This window comes from Rhinatrema bivittatum, chromosome 3 (assembly GCF_901001135.1).
Source record: "Rhinatrema bivittatum chromosome 3, aRhiBiv1.1, whole genome shotgun sequence".
Taxonomy (NCBI): Eukaryota; Metazoa; Chordata; class Amphibia; order Gymnophiona; family Rhinatrematidae; genus Rhinatrema; species Rhinatrema bivittatum.
Genome location: NC_042617.1, coordinates 76469859 through 76490513, shown reverse-complemented (window position 1 = coordinate 76490513; position 20655 = coordinate 76469859). Strand labels below are relative to the sequence as shown.

The following is a 20655-nucleotide window of genomic DNA, read 5'->3' as shown; positions in this document are numbered from 1 at the left end:
CTAGCTGCGGTGCGCACCAGATCAGAAGTGACATCCGTGAGGAATGATACTGCTGGTTCCAGGGCTTCCCCAGGAGTGTTGTTCCTGGTCTGCGATAAGCAGGCGTGTGTCACCACGGCACAGCAGGCCGCGATTTGTAGAGACATAGCGGAGACGTCAAAAGAATGTTTGAGGATGGATTCCAGACGTCTGTCTTGAGGATCCTTGAGTGCTGCTCCTCCGGTCCAGAGGGTACATATGGCTGCTAGGGCACGCCCCCCTTTGAACGTAGTCTCTGGGGCATCCCATTCCAGGTCAATTAGCTGCTGGACGGCTTGTAACAGTGGGAAATGACGAGAGGTCTGATGGAGTGCCTCTAGTAGGGGATTTGTCTTAGGTTCCCACCGAGGCACTTGTGCCAGGGATAGCGAATTCTTTCAAGCTGTATGTGTGACCAGGTCTGGCAGCTCGTCCTTGGTGAAGAAGCGCCTCATGGTTCGGTGGGGCTCTGTCCCTGGAGGGAGTTCCCCTTCCTCCAGAGGTTCTGATTCCTCATCTGAGTTGTCCGTATCCCCGAAGGTAGGGCTTCTGGGCAGTGGAATCACTTCCCTGGGCATAGAGGGTCCCGGGATGTTGAGGTCCTCTGGCGGAGGTTGTGGCCATATTATCGGAGGCCCCAGTTGCATGTGGATAAAGGTATGGAGGCCTTTGAAGAATTCCACCCAGGAGATAGATGCTGGGTCTAAATTAAGAGGCGCTGTGTCCCTGGGGAGCCCCGTTTGAGGGAGGGTCCCACTGGGAGACGCTAGGTCCGGCATACTGTTCCAGAAGCTGGAACCCGGTATCGGCTAGGGGGGGCCATGGGCTGGATCCCCCAGGGCCTCCTCACATTGTATACACAGGGCCGTGGCCTCCTCATGCTGTGCATCTTTAATGTGGCATGCTGGGCAAAGGCCCTGAGCTTCTTTTCCAGTGGTGCCATGGTTTGTGTGCGTAAAATACAGGGCTCGTGTGGTTTAGTTATGCGCTCCGATGCGTCAAAGTTGTGCGCGTAGGATTGGTACGCGCTCAGGGAGATGTGCTCGCTGTTGTGCGTATAGATCGAAGTTATGCGCCCGGCACAGTAAGCGCATGGCTATGCGCGTCACTTGTGCGCACGGTACTTGGGCGCGCGACGTTGTGCGCACCAGGTATTTGTGCGCACGGCTCGCCTCTGTGCGCACAGATCGAGGCGGCGGACAGGGCGGCAAATAGTTCAAAATGGTGACGGCGACCAAGCAGACAATATGGCGACCACCTCGGAGGGTCTCCGCGTGGGAGGACCCTCGGATCTGACCAGGGTCTAGCCTTGCTAGGGCAGATCAACCTGGTGGCACTGGTCCCGACTGGCGACCTATCCAACTCCTCGAGCTTCGGAGACTGGAGACTTTTAAATAGATTTCTACCTTACCTTGTCTCGGTGCTTCCTGTTCTCATTCCGGGCGGTCTCTGGCTGCGGGGGGGGAGAGGGAAAATACCTTCACCGCTGCGCTCGAAGTTGTACTCGCTGCCTCTCAGCCTCACCCGATGTCGGGGACTAGGTCCCCGCCCAGGGTCGGCCGCCGGACCAGGGCTTACCTCAGAGGGATCGCGGAAATCACCTCGGGAATTCTCAACTTGGGGAGGGACCCAATGGGTGTCACCGCAGGAGAGCGGGGCTCGTCTGTAGAGATGAGATTTCTTGTTTTGGTTTTCTTTGCTAAATTACTCTAACGCTGTGCTAGCGTGCATAGAGTCCCGAACTGCTATGGAGAAGGAAAATATTGAAGAGCTGCACTTCCTGCAGGGGAATATGTACTAAGGCTGACGTCAGATTGAAATCTGATCCGTCTCCAACTGCTATTAGGAGTACACTATACCCCATTGGTCCTGAGTCCGTTTTTTTAGATAGGAATGTACACATGGTTGTATTTATGAGAATTTTGTTTGTATATTTTTTAGGACAGGTAAAGTGAAAGTTGGGATTAACAAGACAATACTTTGAGTAATGCACCACAGTGTGGATTGGAGGAAGGGAATACAATGATGCCATTTGTTAACTATAATATAGTAGAACAGAACTAGTACACATTCGGTCTAGAGGCTGTATTTAAGATATGGAAGGGTGATAGCTAATGGTTTCATTTTGTGGATTATAATGTAAAACATGTGTTATTTGGTTTATATTTTTGTGAAGGTCTCATATAGAGAAGATAAATGTGATAATTGCTCCCCCTGGGGTATGTATGAAGACGGGGCATAGATGGAGAGGCCGTGATTCATTAGTTGAGTCATATTTGAAGAAATAAGTGTCAGTATTTAGAAGGGATATATTTTAATATTGTTCATGGGTGTGTGTGTGGGGGGGTTATTGTTATGAATGTGTATGAACGTATGTGGACTCTTTGTATACATTTTAAATTAGCGAGGTTATAAATTTGGGAAAAGGTCATATTGTATATTAATATATGATGGGTACACTTGTGCTGTACAGTTGGTTTAAATATATAGAAATGCACAGAGATTTATGTATAGCTGTTTAGATGCAAGTGGTATAATTAAATTTACATATATTCTTCCTATGGTGCTGATTTGAATAGGTAAGAAAGCATAGAAGGGTTAATATGAAGAAGTTATGGCTCTATTGGGTTCTCCCTTTTGCCATTATAGATTAATTTGAGAGACTGAATTTTTACCTTCAGTTGTATTTTGCCTCTTAAATCAAAATCAGAGAATCTTATAGATAAACATGTGCACTGAATATCATGTTAGCTACCAATTAAAGCACACACCCAGGAGGCGATAATTCTACATTGGTAGGCCAGTGAGTTTAAGAACCTGATGCACATACTTCATGTTATTTAATTTAATTAGTATAATTAGGTTTGCAATTTGTATATAATTTACATTTATAAAAGCTTGGATAATGGCTGTGAAACCTTCTGAGGCACACATGAACCACAAAGGCTATGATCCTAGTACTGTTAAATGATCCAAGCCTTCTGCTCAAACAATTACCTATACAGCAGTTATCCTCCTAGTTCATGTCCATTCTTTTCAGTTTAATTAAGGTCGATTCTCCTTTTAATTCTACACACACAGCAAATTAAATTGTCACCATTTTGAAGCTGTTTGTTCCAGATAATGTATTTTCTGTTTTAAATACCATAATGTAATGCTGCTCATCATTATACAGTGGTAGCTCAAGCTTTTGAGCTTCATTTATGAGCAAAGAGACAGTAAAATCCCAGTGCTAATCAAATAATTAAATGATCCTTAATAAAGCTAAATTAAAAGCATATGCTTAAATTACTTCAAAATCTATATATCATTAATGCTGTGTGACAGATTTTAAATCCTTTAGATACTGCTCTCTCACTGTTCTGCTTTTCGCTCTCGATTTCCAGGTAGTGTCAGGACCCATCAGCTAATCTCCCTTTGCAGTGGTTCTTAACCTAATCCTCAGGACTCAGTCAGGCACTTAAGAAATCTGCAATGAACATGCATGAGATTATCTGTAGAAAGGCACAATCCAAAATGAAGTATGATTGCCTACATAGGAAGCAGTGCATGCTTTGTATTTCATACATATTCATTGTGATTACTGCTGCTCTTGGGCCTTTTATTTCCTCAAATAGGTGGTGATATTAATTTTGAATTTGTAATTTTATCTGCAAAACATATTACTTGCTAAAAATACACAATTAACTCCAAGCTTAATACAACATAAATATAATTAATGAAGAATAAAAAAAATACAAAGTAAATATAAAAAAAGCAAAAAAATCATGAATACAAAGAAAAATAAAATCAATAACAGAAAATTACAAAAATGCAACATATGTAAAATTTAAAACCTGAATTATGAAGCAACAAAATACAGTCACCAGGAAAGAAACTAAGATAAAGGATCATGAGAGAGCCTGAGAAAAGGGAAATAGTTTTACTGATTTCCCAAAATCTGTATAATTATTAATGCCAAGACACTTCAAAGGCAGTTGAATGCCCTTAGTGGCTATGACTGATACAAGTACTTGTGACTTCTTAATAGTGCTGTATTGTATTGTTTAAACTTTATTATGATCTGGGTGTGTTTTGTCCATACAATTATTGTTGTACATTTATAATTAATGTTCTGCCTGCATAGCTTTTCTTATATGTTATTATGCTGTATTTCTGTACTTCTGCTTTGAGCCCCAGGATAAGCAGGATAAAAAATTCACTAAATGTCCTGAAAGTCCGACTGGGTGGGCAGGTCACGAGGTCTGGGTTGAGATGCACCACATTTGAGAATCTGGCCCCATACTGTGGGATCACAGAAACATAAAAACATAGAATATGATGGCAGAAAAAGACCGTATCGTCCATCCAGTCTGGCCAGCAAGCCTATGGTAGCATCTGCCATGCCATAGAGGTCACCCTCATCCTTAGTGTCCCAAACCATCATATTCAGGGCTCTTGTTGGTTGCTGCTGAGTCCAATTCCCCGTTACCTCTTGCCGTTGAAGCAGAGAGCAATGTTGTAGTTGCATCAAAAGTATCAGGTTTATTGGTCAAGGGTAGTAACAGCTGCATCAGCATATTACTTGCTTCCTCAGTCCATAAAATTCAATGTCCTTGTTGGTTGCTGTTTGATTCTAATTTCCCTTTCCCCCTGCCGTTAAAGCAGAGCACAATAATGGAGTTGGATCAATAGTATGAAGGCTTATTGGTTTAGGGTAGTAACTGCCACACTAGCATGTTACCCCCATGCACTCTATTTCCATCCTCAAGCCTTTAAGGATCCACAGTGTTTATCCCATGCCCCTTTGAAATCTTTCACTGTTTTTTGTCTTTACCACCTCCTCCAGAAGGGCATTCCACGCATCCACCACCCTCTCCATGATGAAATATTTCCTGATGTTGGTTCTGAGTGGTCCACCATGGAGTTTCATTAAGTGAACCCTAGTTCTATTGATTTCTTTCCAACGGAGGTGGTTTGTCGATTGTGCATCATTAAAACCTTTCAGGTATCTGAATGTCTGTATCATATCTCCCCTGCACCTCCTCTCCTCCAGGGTATACATATTTAGGTCGTTCAATCTCTCCTCATAAATCATTTGGACAGACACCCCCCCCCCCCCCCCCACACACACACCGTTTATCACCTTTCTCTGGGCCACATCCATCCTCTCTTTTGAGATACAGCTTCCAGAACTAAACACAATCCGCTGTCTTACTCTTAAGTCCCTTCATCTCGACATAAGCACACAAAAATGAGAGCCTGAGCATTAAGGAAGGATGATGTCCTAAGTGCCAGGAAATCCTAGCAGAAATCACAATACTCACAAACCAAGTTTATGTAGCTTGACAATTACAATGATTAAAAAAAACCAAAAAACTAACAAAAAAAAAACCTTTTCACCTGACTTTTTTTTTTAATTAGTTTTAAGAAAACAAAAATGCATAAAGCTTTGAAAATCTCCTCCTGCTTTGCCATATACACCATTATGAACCACAATAATCAATTAGAAACAATGACTCAAATTCAGAGCCCCAAGCAGGCATCACAATGGGAAATGTGAATTACAATCTACACAGGTCAAGGCTGTAGATTGTATTTTTTTTTAAAGTGCCAACATAAAAAAAAAATGTGTCTTAGAACAAAAAAAGGAGAGACTTAGAAATAAGACCAAAAGAGGAAATAGCCAAGAAAGATAAATTTTGAGTCTTCCAGCCAGTACTGTTCCTGTAATTTGTTACATAGTGTGAGTTTCCCCAGAGACCACATCCTACGTTCTGCTCAGTCACTAAACAGAAGAACAATTTAGCTAAGAAAGAACACCAAGGAAGAGATCTGCATTCTCCCTACCCCCATCCATCCAAATCAAATCATACTTCAAGAGAATTAACTCAACAGTCATCATTTATACCTGGTTTTGCACAGAAATATTAAATGTTGAACAGGTTAAAAAAGTTAGCATTAAAATGTGTGAGAGAAGGTCAGTGTATGAGCAATACAAGTGAGAGTAATGGGTTGCAGAAATGAGGCTAAGCATGGTTATACACAGTGCCCCCAAGCTCCTGCAAGTCTGTGGAAGAAACCACATAATTAGCTTGCTGCCGCATAATTTACAACCTGCCACACAAACAACAAACCTGAAGCTCCCATACTACCTAATTCAATCATTTGAAGGAGCCACTTTGTGCTTCTAGGGTTGATTCAACAGTCAGTTCTGTATCCTGCTCCAGCCTCTCCTCTGACCTCCTACACAGAAGACAGAGAACATGAGGAAAGGAGATTTGGCTGAGGCTGGAGCAGAGAAGAGCTGCTTGTTGTTTTCTTAATCCAACCCCTCCCTCCATTCCTAAAGGGAATAGGAGGGGAGGGGGTGAGGCTGGAGTGGCAGAGAAAGCAGTCCAAATGTTTGATCTCAAAGATTTCTTAAATCAAACCAAAGACAATTTTGAGATATTTCTTGGATGGAGTAGTTCCTTTAGAAGAATGTAATCTTTATCAAAGGTTACGCAAATGCATATTTAGTGAACCATACACCAGTGGCCCACAGCTAGCAGCATAAACCGCTGATGCTGTGCACAGCTTCAGCATACATAAGCTCATATACTGAGAAAGACATGGACTTTATTTCAATTCAAAACAAAAAGTGACATTTCGCAGATAAAAGATCACAATTTATATCTGTATTTTACAGTTAAACTTATTTGGCTTTGTCAGGATATTCAAAGTGGAAAGTGTTCTAAATATCAAAATCACAGAACATATAGAAAGACATGGTTTAATGGAACAAAGTCGGCATGGCTTTACCCAAGGCAAGTCTTGCCTCACAAATCTGCTTCACTTTTTTGAAGGAGTTAATAAACATGTGGATAAAGGTGAACCGATAGATGTAGTGTACTTGATTTTCAGAAGGCGTTTGACAAAGGTCCTCAGAGGCTTCTAGGAAAAGTAAAAAGTCATGGGATAGGTGGAGATGTCCTTTCGTGGATTACAAACTGGCTAAAAGACAGGAAACAGAGTAGGATTAAATGGACAATTTTCTCAGTGGAAGGGAGTGGGCAATGGAGTGCCTCAGGGATCTGTATTGGGACCCTTACTTTTCAATATATTTATAAATGATCTGGAAACAAATACGACGAGTGAGGTAATCAAATTTGCAGATGATACAAAATTGTTTAGAGTACTTAAATCACAAGCAGATTGTGATAAATTGCAGGAAGACCTTATGAGACTGGAAAATTGGGCATCAAAATGGCAGATGAAATTGAATGTGGATAAGTGCAAGATGATGCATATAGGGATAAATAACCCATGCTATAGTTACACAATGTTAGGTTCCATATTAGGTGCTACCACCCAAGAAAAATCTAGGCATCATAGTGGATAACACATTGAAATCGTCGGTTCAGTGTGCTGCGGCAGTCAAAAAAGCAAACAGAATGTTGGGAATTATTAGAAAGGGAACGGTGAATAAAACGGAAAATGTCATAATGCCTCTGTATCGCTCTATGGTGAGACCGTACCTTGAATACTGTGTACAATTCTGGTCGCCACATCTAAAAAAAAAAAGATATAGCTGCGATGGAGAAGGTACAGAGAAGGGTGACCAAAATGATAAGGGGAATGGAACAGCTCCTCTACGAGGAAAGACTAAAGAGGTTAGGACTTTTCAGCTTCGAGAAGAGATGGCTGAGGGGGGATATGATAGAGGTGTTTAAAATCATGAGAGGTCTAGAACGGGTAGATGTGAAATTGTTATTTACTCTTTCAGCTAACAGAAATACTAGGGGGCACTCCATGAAGTTAGCATGTGGCACATTTAAAACTAATTTGAAAAATTTCTTTTTCACTCAACTCACAATTAAACTCTGGAATTTGTTGCCAGAGGATGTGGTTAGTGCAGCTAATATAGCTGTGTTTAAAAAAGGATTGGATAAGTTCTTGGAGAAGTCCATTACCTGCTATTAAGCTGACTTAGAAAATAGCCACTGCTATTACTAGCAACAGTAACATGGAACAGACAGTTTTTGGGTATTTTCCAGGTTCTTATGGCCTGGATTGGGCACTTTTGAAGACAGGATGCTGGGCTTGATGGACCCTTGGTCTGACCCAGTATGGCATGTTCTTATGTTCTTACAGCAGCACTACCACTAAATATACTGGACTATCTTAAGACACAACCAAATAACTTTATCCAGCTAACATTAAGACTGCTCTACAGCATGGCCATAGTTATCTGGCTAACTTAACTCCACCTCAGAACTCTTCTAAGTTATCCAGCTAAATTTTACCTGGCTATTTAGCTGGATAATTCGGTGGTCAGCCAACAGGAATTTTCAAAATCCTGCCCTTTGTCCGCCTAAGTCCAAACTTAGCCAGATAAATGGTGCTAAATATCAGGCCCTTTATTTGTATAAACTTTAAATATTGTTTAAAAAACAAAATGGAAGGTTTTTAATTAAAAAAAAGACCCAGTGAGATGTGAAATTTTATGCAAAATTATGCAAATTAGCTATATAATTGCTACAGAATCTTCAGAAGTCTGCCACAGGAAGCCAGGAGCTGTGGTTATTCAGGTCAGCTAAAACGGTTTCACTAGGATCCAGAAACAGGAAAACATGCCAGCAGCATTTCAGCCCGTTAGGATTAAAGGACCCCAAGAAACAAGAGCACAGCGCTGGAACAACATCAATTAAAAGTTTGTGTGACCACAAAAGTGAAAAAAAGAATGGCAACAGGAGAGAGAGGAGAAAGACCTATTACTACTATTAGTCATATCACGTTAGTTTTTAATCTCTCCAGTGACGTGGGCCTGCATACCTCACCCATTCATCCACCAGCCCCTTAAGAATAAAGAAAGATGTCACACCAATGATTCACGTAACACTGAGAAATTGGTGACTGGGTGAGTTTATTGAGAATAGTTTTTCTTCAATGTGCAACTGATATGAGTAAGGTGCAGGGGAGGAATGAGTAAGGTGCAGAGGAGGTCGCGAGCAGCGACCAACACCTGCTGGCCAAGAGTTTGAACTTGGAGGAAACTTTCCTTCCAGCACCCCTTAATCACCGCCTTAATGTCTTGTAATTTTCAAAAAGAGAAACGGATAAAACAGTAAAAAAAAAAAAAAAATGCATTTACATTAATAAGAACAAATGTTTGAAATTATAGTAAAAAAAAGTTGTCTGTTAACAGACACAAACATTTGCAAGCTTCATACAGCAAATAAAAATCATTCAGAAATAATACAATAGATTGCATGCATTGTGAACAGAACATGTTCTCCCTATTAAAGGTTAAAGAATAAAAAGTGCCATGGATAAAAAAAAGCTATACAGCACAGCATACCCACTGTGCCACCTACGACAGACCTTTTCTTTTTATGTAAATAAAATCAAACAGAAAATTACTCATTTAACTTAGAAATACTGAGTGCACCCACTTCAGCAACAAACAAAAGTCAAGAAAACTTAACTTGGCAAGAGGGGGAGGGGTTACAGAGTGGAGTGCCTTTTTAAAATAACCTCTTTCTGTAACAGCATCAGAACATTTTCAATACACAGCAAGAACACAAAAATAGTTAGTACTTTGTGCTTAAGCACACCATTTAATGTCTTAAAAACCTGAAAACATTTTGCAAAACATGTAAAAGCATCAGCTCTACCATTCTACTCTGAAATGTCTGAGATTAAATCATTTGAAGACAGCTGTTCAACAATCAAGTACACAAGTCAAAGCAAGAGAGTGCAAACATTTCACTGTGTGAGGAAAATATAAGGGTTCATTTTTTGTCCTGTTTTTGCTTCTTTAATGCACTTTTTAATTGACAGCACAATTTAAAGTTGAATTGTATGCTCTGGAAGTAGGAAACTGCCTACAAGATTCTTGCTTCCAAAAGGTTTAACACTGGGATTACACTGCACACATCTTAGACCTAGTATCCCACACTGGCCAAATCAAACTTCTAGAAGAATATCTGCGCATGTGTGCGTCTGTGCGTGCATAAGAGGAAAGGCTTTAGAAGCAGGAGAGCTTTTGTGCATCCTCTCTTTTGTATATTTAGTGGGATCTGCTGCGCACTTCCTAGTTATCCGGAATAGCCACCGTCAGACAGGATGCTAGGCCCAATGGACCTTTGCTGTGCCCGAGCGTGGCACATCTTAAGTTCTTAATTAACTCACGCCCTCCATGCCTGAGAGCCACACACAAGTCTTTTTCCCTGCAACAGTGACGCCAGTGTCCCTGGTCACAGTCTCCTTTCCCACCTGAGGTGGGTACGTCCACCTGGCTTTGGTGGACGTACCCACAAATAAATATTGTGGGAACAGTGTGCAGTAAAAACAAAACAGTAGAACAGCAGCTTCCGGCTCTACAGTATCTACACAATATTTTCTCAAAGGAACATGACAGGAGAAAGTTACTTACCTGTAACAGGTGTTCTCAGAGGGCAGCAGGATGTCAGTCCTCGCACATGGGTGACATCATCAGATGGAGGCCAGCATGGAACTTCGATCTCAAAGATTCTAGCGATTGAGTATGCTCGGAGTATGTGAAACTGCAAGCACCCCACTATCTCTCCGGTAGAGACTGCTATGACAGATGGCGACAGAAAACCTGATACGCAGCAAGGTATCAGAATGCAGGGGTATAATGCGAGCATGGGGCGAAAAGCCTACTGAACTGCACAAAAAACAATACAGTCAAAGCATCCGAATAGTAAGCTGCCTAGCATCAGTAGACCTAGGACCCCTTGGGTATAAGTAAAGGGACAAAATTACCAGTACAAGAGGAAAAAGCTCTTGGATCAAGACTGCAAAGTTTTGTTTTTTTTAATCTTTGATATCACAAGACAATTGAAAATCAGTTGGGGCTAGAGAGTCCAGTAGAAAGAAAAATGCGGTTCATTATCAACTGAGTAACAAGAAAGCTTGGGCACACAGAGCAATGCCCAAAGTATGACCAAAAAGAACAGCAGGCATGAAAACCAAATGCCTGTCTGGAGAAGCAGCGGCAAAAGGCATCAGGGTCTGCAGCAGACCCCACCTGCTGAACTACAAGTACAGATCTGACCTCCACTGTCAGATGGGATAATACCAAGGTATGAAAGGCTACTCCTCCTCTGGATGCCCCATGCCAAGATGCTGAGCAGAGCAGTGAGCTACGATTGAAGCTCAGCTACATGATGTACTTCACCATCAGGAGAAGCCAGGTGAAAGGGAAGCTCCTCAGCCAAGGATCTGGCTCAAGCAGGGAGTGTACCTTTCCATGAAGGTATATAGGACTACCACTCTTGCACCCCCTGGCTTCCTCCTGGACTGTCTGAAAGTCAGAAGATGTGACCACCACAAGGAAGCAGACCCTTGGGCTGCAAGACAAAGGAAACAGCCTCCAGGTTGTTGAAAATACAGACTTCCCAACTAAAGGAACTAACTGCCAATCCCAGCAGGGAGATGCCTCTGAGGCAAACAGCCCACAGGGCCCATCTACCCTCCGTAAACATGTACAACATATACTGAGAGAGTCCCAGACTCCAGCAGGTAGAGAGCAACCTGAAGAACAAGTCCATAAACCTCTCTGTTGAGAGCAAAAACAGGAATGCTGCAAGAAGCAACCACTGTGGAAGAGGACTCTCTCTCCGATTTGGGAACCCTCAGTATTACCAGAGGAGGAACAGTCTGGTCAGCAGAGCAGACTGCCCATTAACTGAGCAGAGGTATCAAACCTATGACTTGAGAAAACATTGTGGCACACAAGTGGAAATTTCTGCAAGGAGAGGACTGCCTTGTCAGCCACTACACACAGCTACTAACGGTCACCTCTGAAAGAGGAAATAAGAACCCTCAAGTGACTACAACATGGGCCGGGAGCTGCTTTTGTGAGATTCTCCACCCCCGACCCAAGCTGTTAAAAGGCTGACAGATAAGTCAAGAAATAGAGGGAGAAGAAACCTCCCTCCAGAGGTAGAGTGCCACCCAAACTAGACGTTGATGTGTAGTAGCAGCACAAAGTGAAACTATGAACATTACGCTCAGCAGGTAATCCAAAGTAGTACTGCACCCACGTGAGAGGAAACCACATCTGCTGCTGGGGAGCAGATTGCTCTATGAGGAGTTCCCATCTGGGTAGCTCATTGCCTGCCACAAGGCATCTCCACTGCACAGTAGAGCAAAAGCTCCTGATGGATGACCTTTGGATCCCGAGTGAAAACAGAAGCAGCTGCCACTCAGAGGCTAAGCCAACCCGGAGAATGGGGTGTGAAAAACAACCCCTTGCACTGAGAAGAAACCTGAGGGCACCCCTCGAAAGCCAATAGTCAGACTTCTCATCCCTGAGACGGGAGACAGCACACTGCTCAACTGGACTGGTTCATTTCTGGAAACCCTCCCACTCCCCGGACAAGAGAGGGCACAATCACCAACCTATGAGGTTCTAATGATGACAAGCATAGCCGCTGGTGGCTGTCTAATCAGACACTAGGACCAACATGGCAACCTGGCACAGGACAGCGAAAGTGATCCAACTGGCCAAGCTGCACTGATTCATGCGAATCAAGGGCTGTATCATTGCCCCAGTTGGAGCCAAGTACTGGAGAGGGAATGCATCCTGGAAACTCCCCTAAAGGGGGTCCAGAGCATAAGACAATGGGGGATGAGGCACATAAGGGCCTGCACCCTCCTGACAGAGAGAGGTATCCCTGGTGACCACCCTAAAAATGGAGTGAAAGACAGTGCATGTGTGCCTAGCAGTCTATTCCACAGCCAGGACAGGCACAAAAACTGTGGAAGTAGACGGTGTGTGAGGTGTTGCCATTAGTATCATATAGCACCCCCAGGTGCCAGACAAATGAAGGCCCTAGATAGCACCCACAGTGCAACCTGCTGACAGCTCCTGATAGCGATCAAGAGCCACTGCAATGATGCATCTGGCATAGGCAGTCCAGCAGGGAAGATATATCTTGGTACGAGTGGAAATGGTGTGCGATACCGGAGATATCTTGTATTGCACCTAACGCCGCGAAGGAAGAAATAGCACCTAGGGAGTCTACAGCACCCGAAGCCTTCCACATCAGGAATGGTATCAACTGTGCCTGCAGTGCCAATGGTAACACCGCCACCCCTGGTACTCAGGCATTCCATGATACAAAGATAGCGCCCCAGCGGTATGCAGGGCGATCAGAATCACAGACAACTTCCGCCAGTGCCAACCTTGCCTGCAGCGCTCCATTGTTCCAATGATGTTCTATGACAGCAGCAGCACTCACTGTATTTAAGCGAGAGTAACAGCACCAACTGCATTGCCCTATGTCACTTGGAGGCACCCTTCAACCGCGATACCTCCATAGCACCCCTGGTGCTCACTGGCACCGACAGTGGCATACAACGCCTCCACTTTCAATGGCAAGGGCACTCAACAATGTGGAAGGTTGTCTTTCGCACCCTTTGAAGTGGCTGGTGCATGATGGCATCCATGTCATGTGATGGCGATCATGGCACTTGATGGCGACCATAGCATGCAACATCAATCTATGCTAACCCATGCACCCAATGGCATACAAGGCTCACAGTAGGTGGACAATGGCAGCAATGGCCTCCACAGCACTCAGTGGTGAAGTGCCTGGCGCCCAAAGGTGACGATGTCTCCCCTCGCAACAGCGCTGACTGTCCTAGTTTGTGCCTCTGGCACCCGACAGCATTGATAGCACTCGTGGCACTGGATGATACCTATAGTACTTGCCAGTACTATAGGAACTCAATCCGATGGCGCCTATGACATTCAGTGGTGCCCACAGTGCTAGAAGACACTTGTAGTGCTTGACAGCATCCCTGGCGTCATCAATGGCTGCCACAGTATCTAACGGCACACATGCCACTCAACGGTATCAATAGTGTCAGTAGCACCCATGGTGCTTGATGTTGCCCTTGGCACTCATTGCCATCGATGGCGCACAATGTCACCTCTGGCACGTGACAGAATCTATGGCCCCCCCATGGGGCTTGATGGCAGATGGCATTAGTGACACCCATGGTGCTCGATTGTGCCTGTGGTGCTCGCTGGAATTGCAGGTGCCCATGATGCACGATGGTCTCCATAATGCTCAATGGCATCCTTGGCCTTCAATTCAGGGCACCAACTGGTGTCCATGGCACTCAATGCCATCGAAGGTGCTGGACAGTGTCGAAGGCATCTATGGTACTCGACTGTGTCCACACTGCTCAATGGTGGCCACAGCCCTCAATGGCAGCTCCAGTGCTTAAAAGCAACCACAGCATCCTGGTGCTCGATGCGCTCCTGGGGTCATTGGTTTTCTGGTACATATGTGCACAGGCAACCGATGACAGGCATGGCACTGATGGTGCATCAGTGAAGCTGATCACCCAGGCTCATGCTCACCCTCTCTCTGAAGGAGATGCAATGCCAGATTGATCTGACAAGCAGTAGGGGAAGCTACAACATCAAGGTAACCAGCCAATTAGACTAGTTCCCAGGAGAGGTTCTCCTCCCCATGGGAACATCTCATCCTGAATCCTTTCATGGTCTGAACCTCAATTAATGCCGCATGGTCAGACAGAACTTCCTGGAAACTCTTGCCTGGGTAGGAACCCGGGCAAGTCCCCAGGTCAGAGGCCTACTCAAATCACAATGGATTGCAAACTGCCAGTCCGAACAAGTTAAGACGACACAGGAGTAAGTTGTAGATTCAGTATTATTTATTAAGGGGAAAAACCTCTGTCAGCTGCACAATGTGCTAGGCCTGCCATGCGACTGACAGAGGTCCTAGAAAGAGAAAAAAAACAAACCAAAACTACTGCAAGGTGAGGACTGCCATCCTGCTTCTCCTCAGTGAAAAAGACCATATAGCCTATCTAGTCTGCCCATCCATACCAACTACTCAGCTTTGCAAACCCTACCACTCCCTCAAATATCTTCTGTACTTATCCCCATTGCTTTCCTGAATTCAGACACTGTCCTTGTCTCTACTACCTCCCACAGGAAGGCTGCTGCATACATCTATCACCTCTGTAAAGAAATATTTCCTCAGATTACTCCTGAGTCTACCTCCTTTCACCCTCATCCCAGAGCTTCCTTTCTGATGAATGAGGCCCTTCTCCTGTGAATGGGAAACATCGGAAGTATATCCTCCCATATTTCTTCTAGTGTTTTAGATACTGAAGTCTGTTCTCAAATGCTTTAGAATAAAGACCACCAACCATTTTAGTATCCAGCCTCTGAATAAATTTCTAACTAGTTTATATCTTTTTGAAGGTATGGTCTGCAAATGAGGTCTCACCAGGGAATTATATAGGGTAATATTACCTCTTTTTCTTCTTCAAGTACAGCTAAACAACTTGGCATTTGCCATTGCCTTAAGATAATCAGATATGATTACCCCAGTGCTAATGCTGCCAACATATGTAGGAAGGATCTACCTTCTTATCCAGAAATATGAGTGGAAGGGATTACTTGTATAAAAAAAAATTACTACATGTACCTGTAGTCTGCTGATACTCAGGCCAGCTGATTTCACCTCCTCAGTGAGGGCCTCCTTAGACTTGTCAGCCAAAGTTAACCTTTTGGCAAGTGCTCGGCACTATCAATTAAGAAAATATTCAGTTAACTATTTGAAAAGAAAAGGTTACTATACATCAGTGGTTTAATTATCCACAATTTCTACTTTGCAGAAGGACAAAAAATGTTTACACAAGATTCTTTGGCAGAAAAACTAACATTTGTACTGTACTTCACAAGACTTTCACATTATGAATAAGCCATAAAAGGCAATTGTATTATGAAAGCTATAACCCTCAATTTCACTCTATCCATGGTTCCATATATAACGACCTGTACTCATCTCAGTAATTCTAGCAGACAAGAACACTTTGTTAATTTCATTCATTCTGAAGCAGCAGTTTCTCAAGGATGAGGTTTCTTTACAGTAACAAAAATTCTTTTGTTGGCTATACATAGTGCTACAAACTAACATCATACATTTCAGGCAGGGCTGCAGAAAGTGGGCCTGATCCTCCAGAAGCACTCCACTACATATAGAGAGAAGGCACTGTCCTGAATAAAGAACTGCAAGTTACTTCTCTAAAAAAGCTGTTTAGAAAATAAATGTTTGAAGATAATGTGCAGTGTAGTAAATTATAATAAAGATAAGACTACTTAGAATATAAAAGTGAGGAATTAACATGCCAAGGAGCAGCACTATCACTGCCAAATGAAAGGACTGGCTTAAAAAAAAAAAAAAAAAAAAAGACACCGGGCCAAATCTGAGGACATGGACACTTTATACGATACACAACTGCTAGAGCTTGGCCCTTTCTAAGTTCTCTTTATATTGAATTCTAGAGGTAAGGGTTTAGCTGCAGAAAAAACTCACAGTACCTCAGAGGAATGATAAAATTAATCAGCAGAAAACATATTTGCTTTTAAGGGTGTAGTTGGCTTAACCTGGTTAAGCCAACTACACGACTTCACATATTTCCAACATCAAGTCACTGCAACTCCACTTGAATGTACATTTCTCCCCTTTAATGGCTCCTCACATGCTATATTCAAATTTGTTTGGAAGTTCTAGGATATCCCCTGCACAGAAGCCAGACTCCCTAAGCACATTCAGCCATGGTGCATTATAAGCAAATGTAAATCTTGGCCAGACTGTTTCACAACTTAAAACAAGTGATTGCTCCGACCTGAACCTTGAGAGAATTTAAATTCAGACCTTTTTCTCCAGACCATCCTGTCAAAAGATCAAAATCATTGAAACCAAAGTCTTAAAGGGAAAAGTCACCCTCTTGGCACAAGCAGCATTACAATTTCCCCATATTCGAATGTATGCTAGGGAAATCAATTGCTTTCAAACCTGCAGAGCAAGTATCACCTTGGGTGAGTAACCCTTCTCACTAAGATATGCACTCTCTAGTGCCAGGCCGTAAGACAAAATGGAGCCAGATCCTCTAGTAATCAGACCCCGTGCTAGGAAGCCTTTACCCTGAGAAAGTCTCAGGGGTTTCCCCAATTTAGTCCTCATTAGGTTTGCATACCATGAGTGCTTTGGCCATTTTGGTGCCACCATGACAAGGTCCTGATGACTAATGATTCTCTGTAGTTTCCAGTCTATGAACAGCCAAGAGGGGAGGGGGAGAAAGACATAGGAGTCTATGGAGGAGCCATGGCTGCATCAGGGTATCTAACCTAGAGAAAAACCTTCCACTTTCGTCGGCTGAAGAATCTGGGTACCTTGGCATTCTTAGAGTAGGGATGCTATTAAATCCATCAGAGGCTTTGCCCCATCTGTCTACAATCACAGAAAATGCTGAGCTCACCAACTTCCCCTCCCTCAAATCCAACATGCACTGACTCAGTCAATCTGTCTGAATATTTTATACACTGGCTATGTGAGCCACTGATAGCACTCTCAAGTGCTCCTCTGCCCACCTTAAGAGTGGGCTCACATCTTTGGCCACCTGTAGATTTCTGGTATTGCCTTGGCTGATCCAGGCAAATTTGGATATGTTAATGCTATTGCATTATCCAAGAGAATCTGCACCACCTGACCTGAAAGGAACAGCATAAACTCCAGCAAGGCCCTTCTTTGGCTCTTGTCTTCAGAAGACTGATGGATCATTTGGTCTCTAAGGCATTCCATTGACTCTGGGCTACTTGTGCCCAACAATGAGCTCCTCAACGGGACAGGTTTGTATGCATTGTGACTGTTATACAAGCTGGAGACTCCAGATACACTCCTTTATCCAAATTCACTATGGATAACCACCAGGTCAGACTGAGTTGGACTTCTGTTTGTAGTGGCAATCTCATCATGGATTCCTGCATCTGGGTTTACCATGATAACAGGAAAGATCTCTGTAAGGGCCAAATGTAAGCCCTCATCCAGAAGACCAGTTACAGGGCTGCCACCATGGATCCCAGAACATGCAAGCAGTCTCAAACTCTGGGAGCCTGAGCTATCATCAGATCTCACACCTGAGATAGTAGCTTCCTCATCCTATCATGAAGATTCTTCCTCCTTTCATGGCAAAGTGGGCTTCAAGGACAGTGTGGTGGGGGAATGGGGGGTAGTATCAGCTTGTTTGTAGTAAAGTTCATCACCCAGCCAATGCCCTGTAGGAGCTGGATAACTCTGGTAGGTAGAAGTGTGCCTTTCTTCCAAAGTCTTTGCCTGGATCAGCCAATCATCCTAATAAGGATGAACTAATTCTCCCTCTTTGCATGGAGTTACTGCTACCATTACCATGGAAAAAGTTCTTCATGCTGTGGCGAGACCAAAGAATAATGCCCACATCTAGAAATGCCCTCTCAGGAATGCAAACCAGAGAAATTTCTGATGATCCCATGTGACAGGTGTATGAAGGTTATGTCAGAAACTCTTTGACTGCGACGAATAATTGTATGGTTTCCATATGGAAATAGAGCACTCAGTGTTCTGATAACCTGTTTGTCTATAATGGGTCAGAATGTGCCTTCTTATTTTGGGTGCTACAATGTAAGTGGCATAACTTCCTTGGCCTCATCCTTTCCAGAACCAACACCATCATTACTATCTGCAGGAGACACTCCAAGGTGGATCATGATCTTCAGGACCCAAACGTCTGATGCAATCTGAGCCCACTCCTGATAAGAGGCAGTTAGGTAACCACCTATCGTACCATCAAAAAATTAGACCCCCAAACATTCATTGCAAGTTGCGGTTGCCAGTTGCATTTTCCAGTCACATTCCACCCTCCCCCCCTCCCCCCCAACCCCGAGATCCCGTCTCTGTTGTTCCTTCACCACCATGAAAGGAATGATCCTTACTGAAATGTTTTTGACTCAATGTTTTCCCTAGGTGATCTCTCCAACTCCTGGAATTCATCCTAGCTGGAACAGAGCGGTAGACACCTAGCAGCCTGTCTTCCAGTAATCTGGGAGACTTAAGACTCCCCCAGATCCTTAACCAGTTTCTCTAGACCTTCCCCAAAGAAAAGCTTCCATTTGAAAAGGAGCTTGCTTGGGTGCCACCTGTATGCTGAAACTGCCACCCAGTCTCTCAGCTGACAATTACTGGGCTGATACTGCCATAGCCATAGTCCTTGCAGATGCTCAGATGAAATCATACAAGGTGTCTGCCAGAAAAGCCATGCCTGCTTTTAGTAATCTCAAGTCCAGTCTGGGAACTACTGAATCCACCATAAGCAGGCCCTTCTTACGCAGTTATTGCACACCTCTGCCTGGTGAGTCAAATAATGAAACCTCAAAGGATTGCTTCAGTAGGAACTTGATTTTCCTATCCCACTTTCCACTAAAATGGTGGTCTTTTGAGTGATCGCGAATACCACAACATCCACCTTTGTAACCTTCAGCTTCTCCTTAGCCCAAACTGAATAAAGCTTGGCCATAGCACTTCCCACTTATCCAGGACATCATCTGGGCAGTGATCCTCTCTGCCTGATGAAGAGGGAAAGATCTTATGGGCTTCCTCATGTCTACCAAAACAGGGACCTCAAAAGACTTGCGATTCTCCACTGATCTTCCGTTATCCCCAAGGGAATCAAGACTCAGGTGATCATAAGAACATAAGAACTTGCCATGCTGGGTCAGACCAAGGGTCCATCAAGCCCAGCATCCTGTTTCCAACAGAGGCCAAAACCAGGCCACAAGAACCTGGCAATTACCCAAACACTAAGAAGAACCCATGCTACTGATGCAATTAATAGCAGTGGCTATTCCCTAAGTAAAATTGATCAATAGCCATTAATGGACTTCTCCTCCAAGAACTTATCCAAACCTTTTTTGAACCCAGCTACACTAACTGCACTAACCACATCCTCAGGCAACAAATTCCAGAGCTTTATTGTGCGTTGAGTGAAAAAGAATTTTCTCCAATTAGTCTTAAATGTGCTACTTACTAACTTCATGGAATGCACCCTAGTCCTTCTGTTATCCGAAAGTGTAAATAACTGAGTCACATCTACTCGTTCAAGACCTCTCATGATCTTAAAGACCTCTATCATATCCCCCCTCAGCCGTCTCTTCTCCAAGCTGAACAGCCCTAACCTCTTCAGGGAGAGTTTCCTTTTTCTTGATAAGATGAATCCTCCTCTTTAGCTCGAACCTCTCTCTTCCAAGTTGTTCTCTCTGGGACCATTTAGGTCTCCTTCTCCAAGGAATGTCTCCAATGCTGAGGACAGAAGTGACGATTTGTTCTCATAATCTCATGCCTCCTTCCACTTGGGATGCTTCTTACTCACCCCTAGTGCAAGTGTCCTTGAAGAGAGGGAAGCTATGGGGAGGATTCCAATCCAGCTCCCTGCTTCAAGCAATAAGCCTGATGCAGGATCAACAATACAGGGGAAAAAGGAGCAGTCACCCCCAATGAGGAAGGAGTACAACCTCCTTCTCCAACCAAAAGTCAAGGTTCTCATGTCAGTAAAGGATGGGTAGCAACCAGTGTTTTCAGTAGGAAATAGTAGTCTCCCTGGGTGCCACATGATGCCAGCATGGAAGCCGTTCCCGCCCGATCTACTTCTCTGCTCATGGAAAGACTATTCCTTAAAGACCCTGTTGCCACTGTCTGTTCCAATGTGAAAGCAGGGTCCCCATTCCTACCTCTGCTTTCCTGCCCACCACAGCAGCACTGGCAGTCTGGTGCCAGTGTGCCAACT

At 43.8% G+C, this 20655-nt stretch overlaps 1 protein-coding gene across 1 annotated transcript in view; it reads right to left on the bottom strand.

Annotated features, from left to right (window-relative positions):
• PPP1R21 (protein phosphatase 1 regulatory subunit 21) overlaps positions 1 to 20655 on the bottom strand; it is a 188354-nt gene that overhangs the window by 21274 nt on the left and 146425 nt on the right. Inside the window, exon 20 of the mRNA XM_029593391.1 lies at positions 15483 to 15581. Within this exon, the coding sequence (XP_029449251.1) occupies positions 15483 to 15581 (99 nt within the window). The remainder of the gene's footprint in view (positions 1 to 15482; positions 15582 to 20655) is intronic.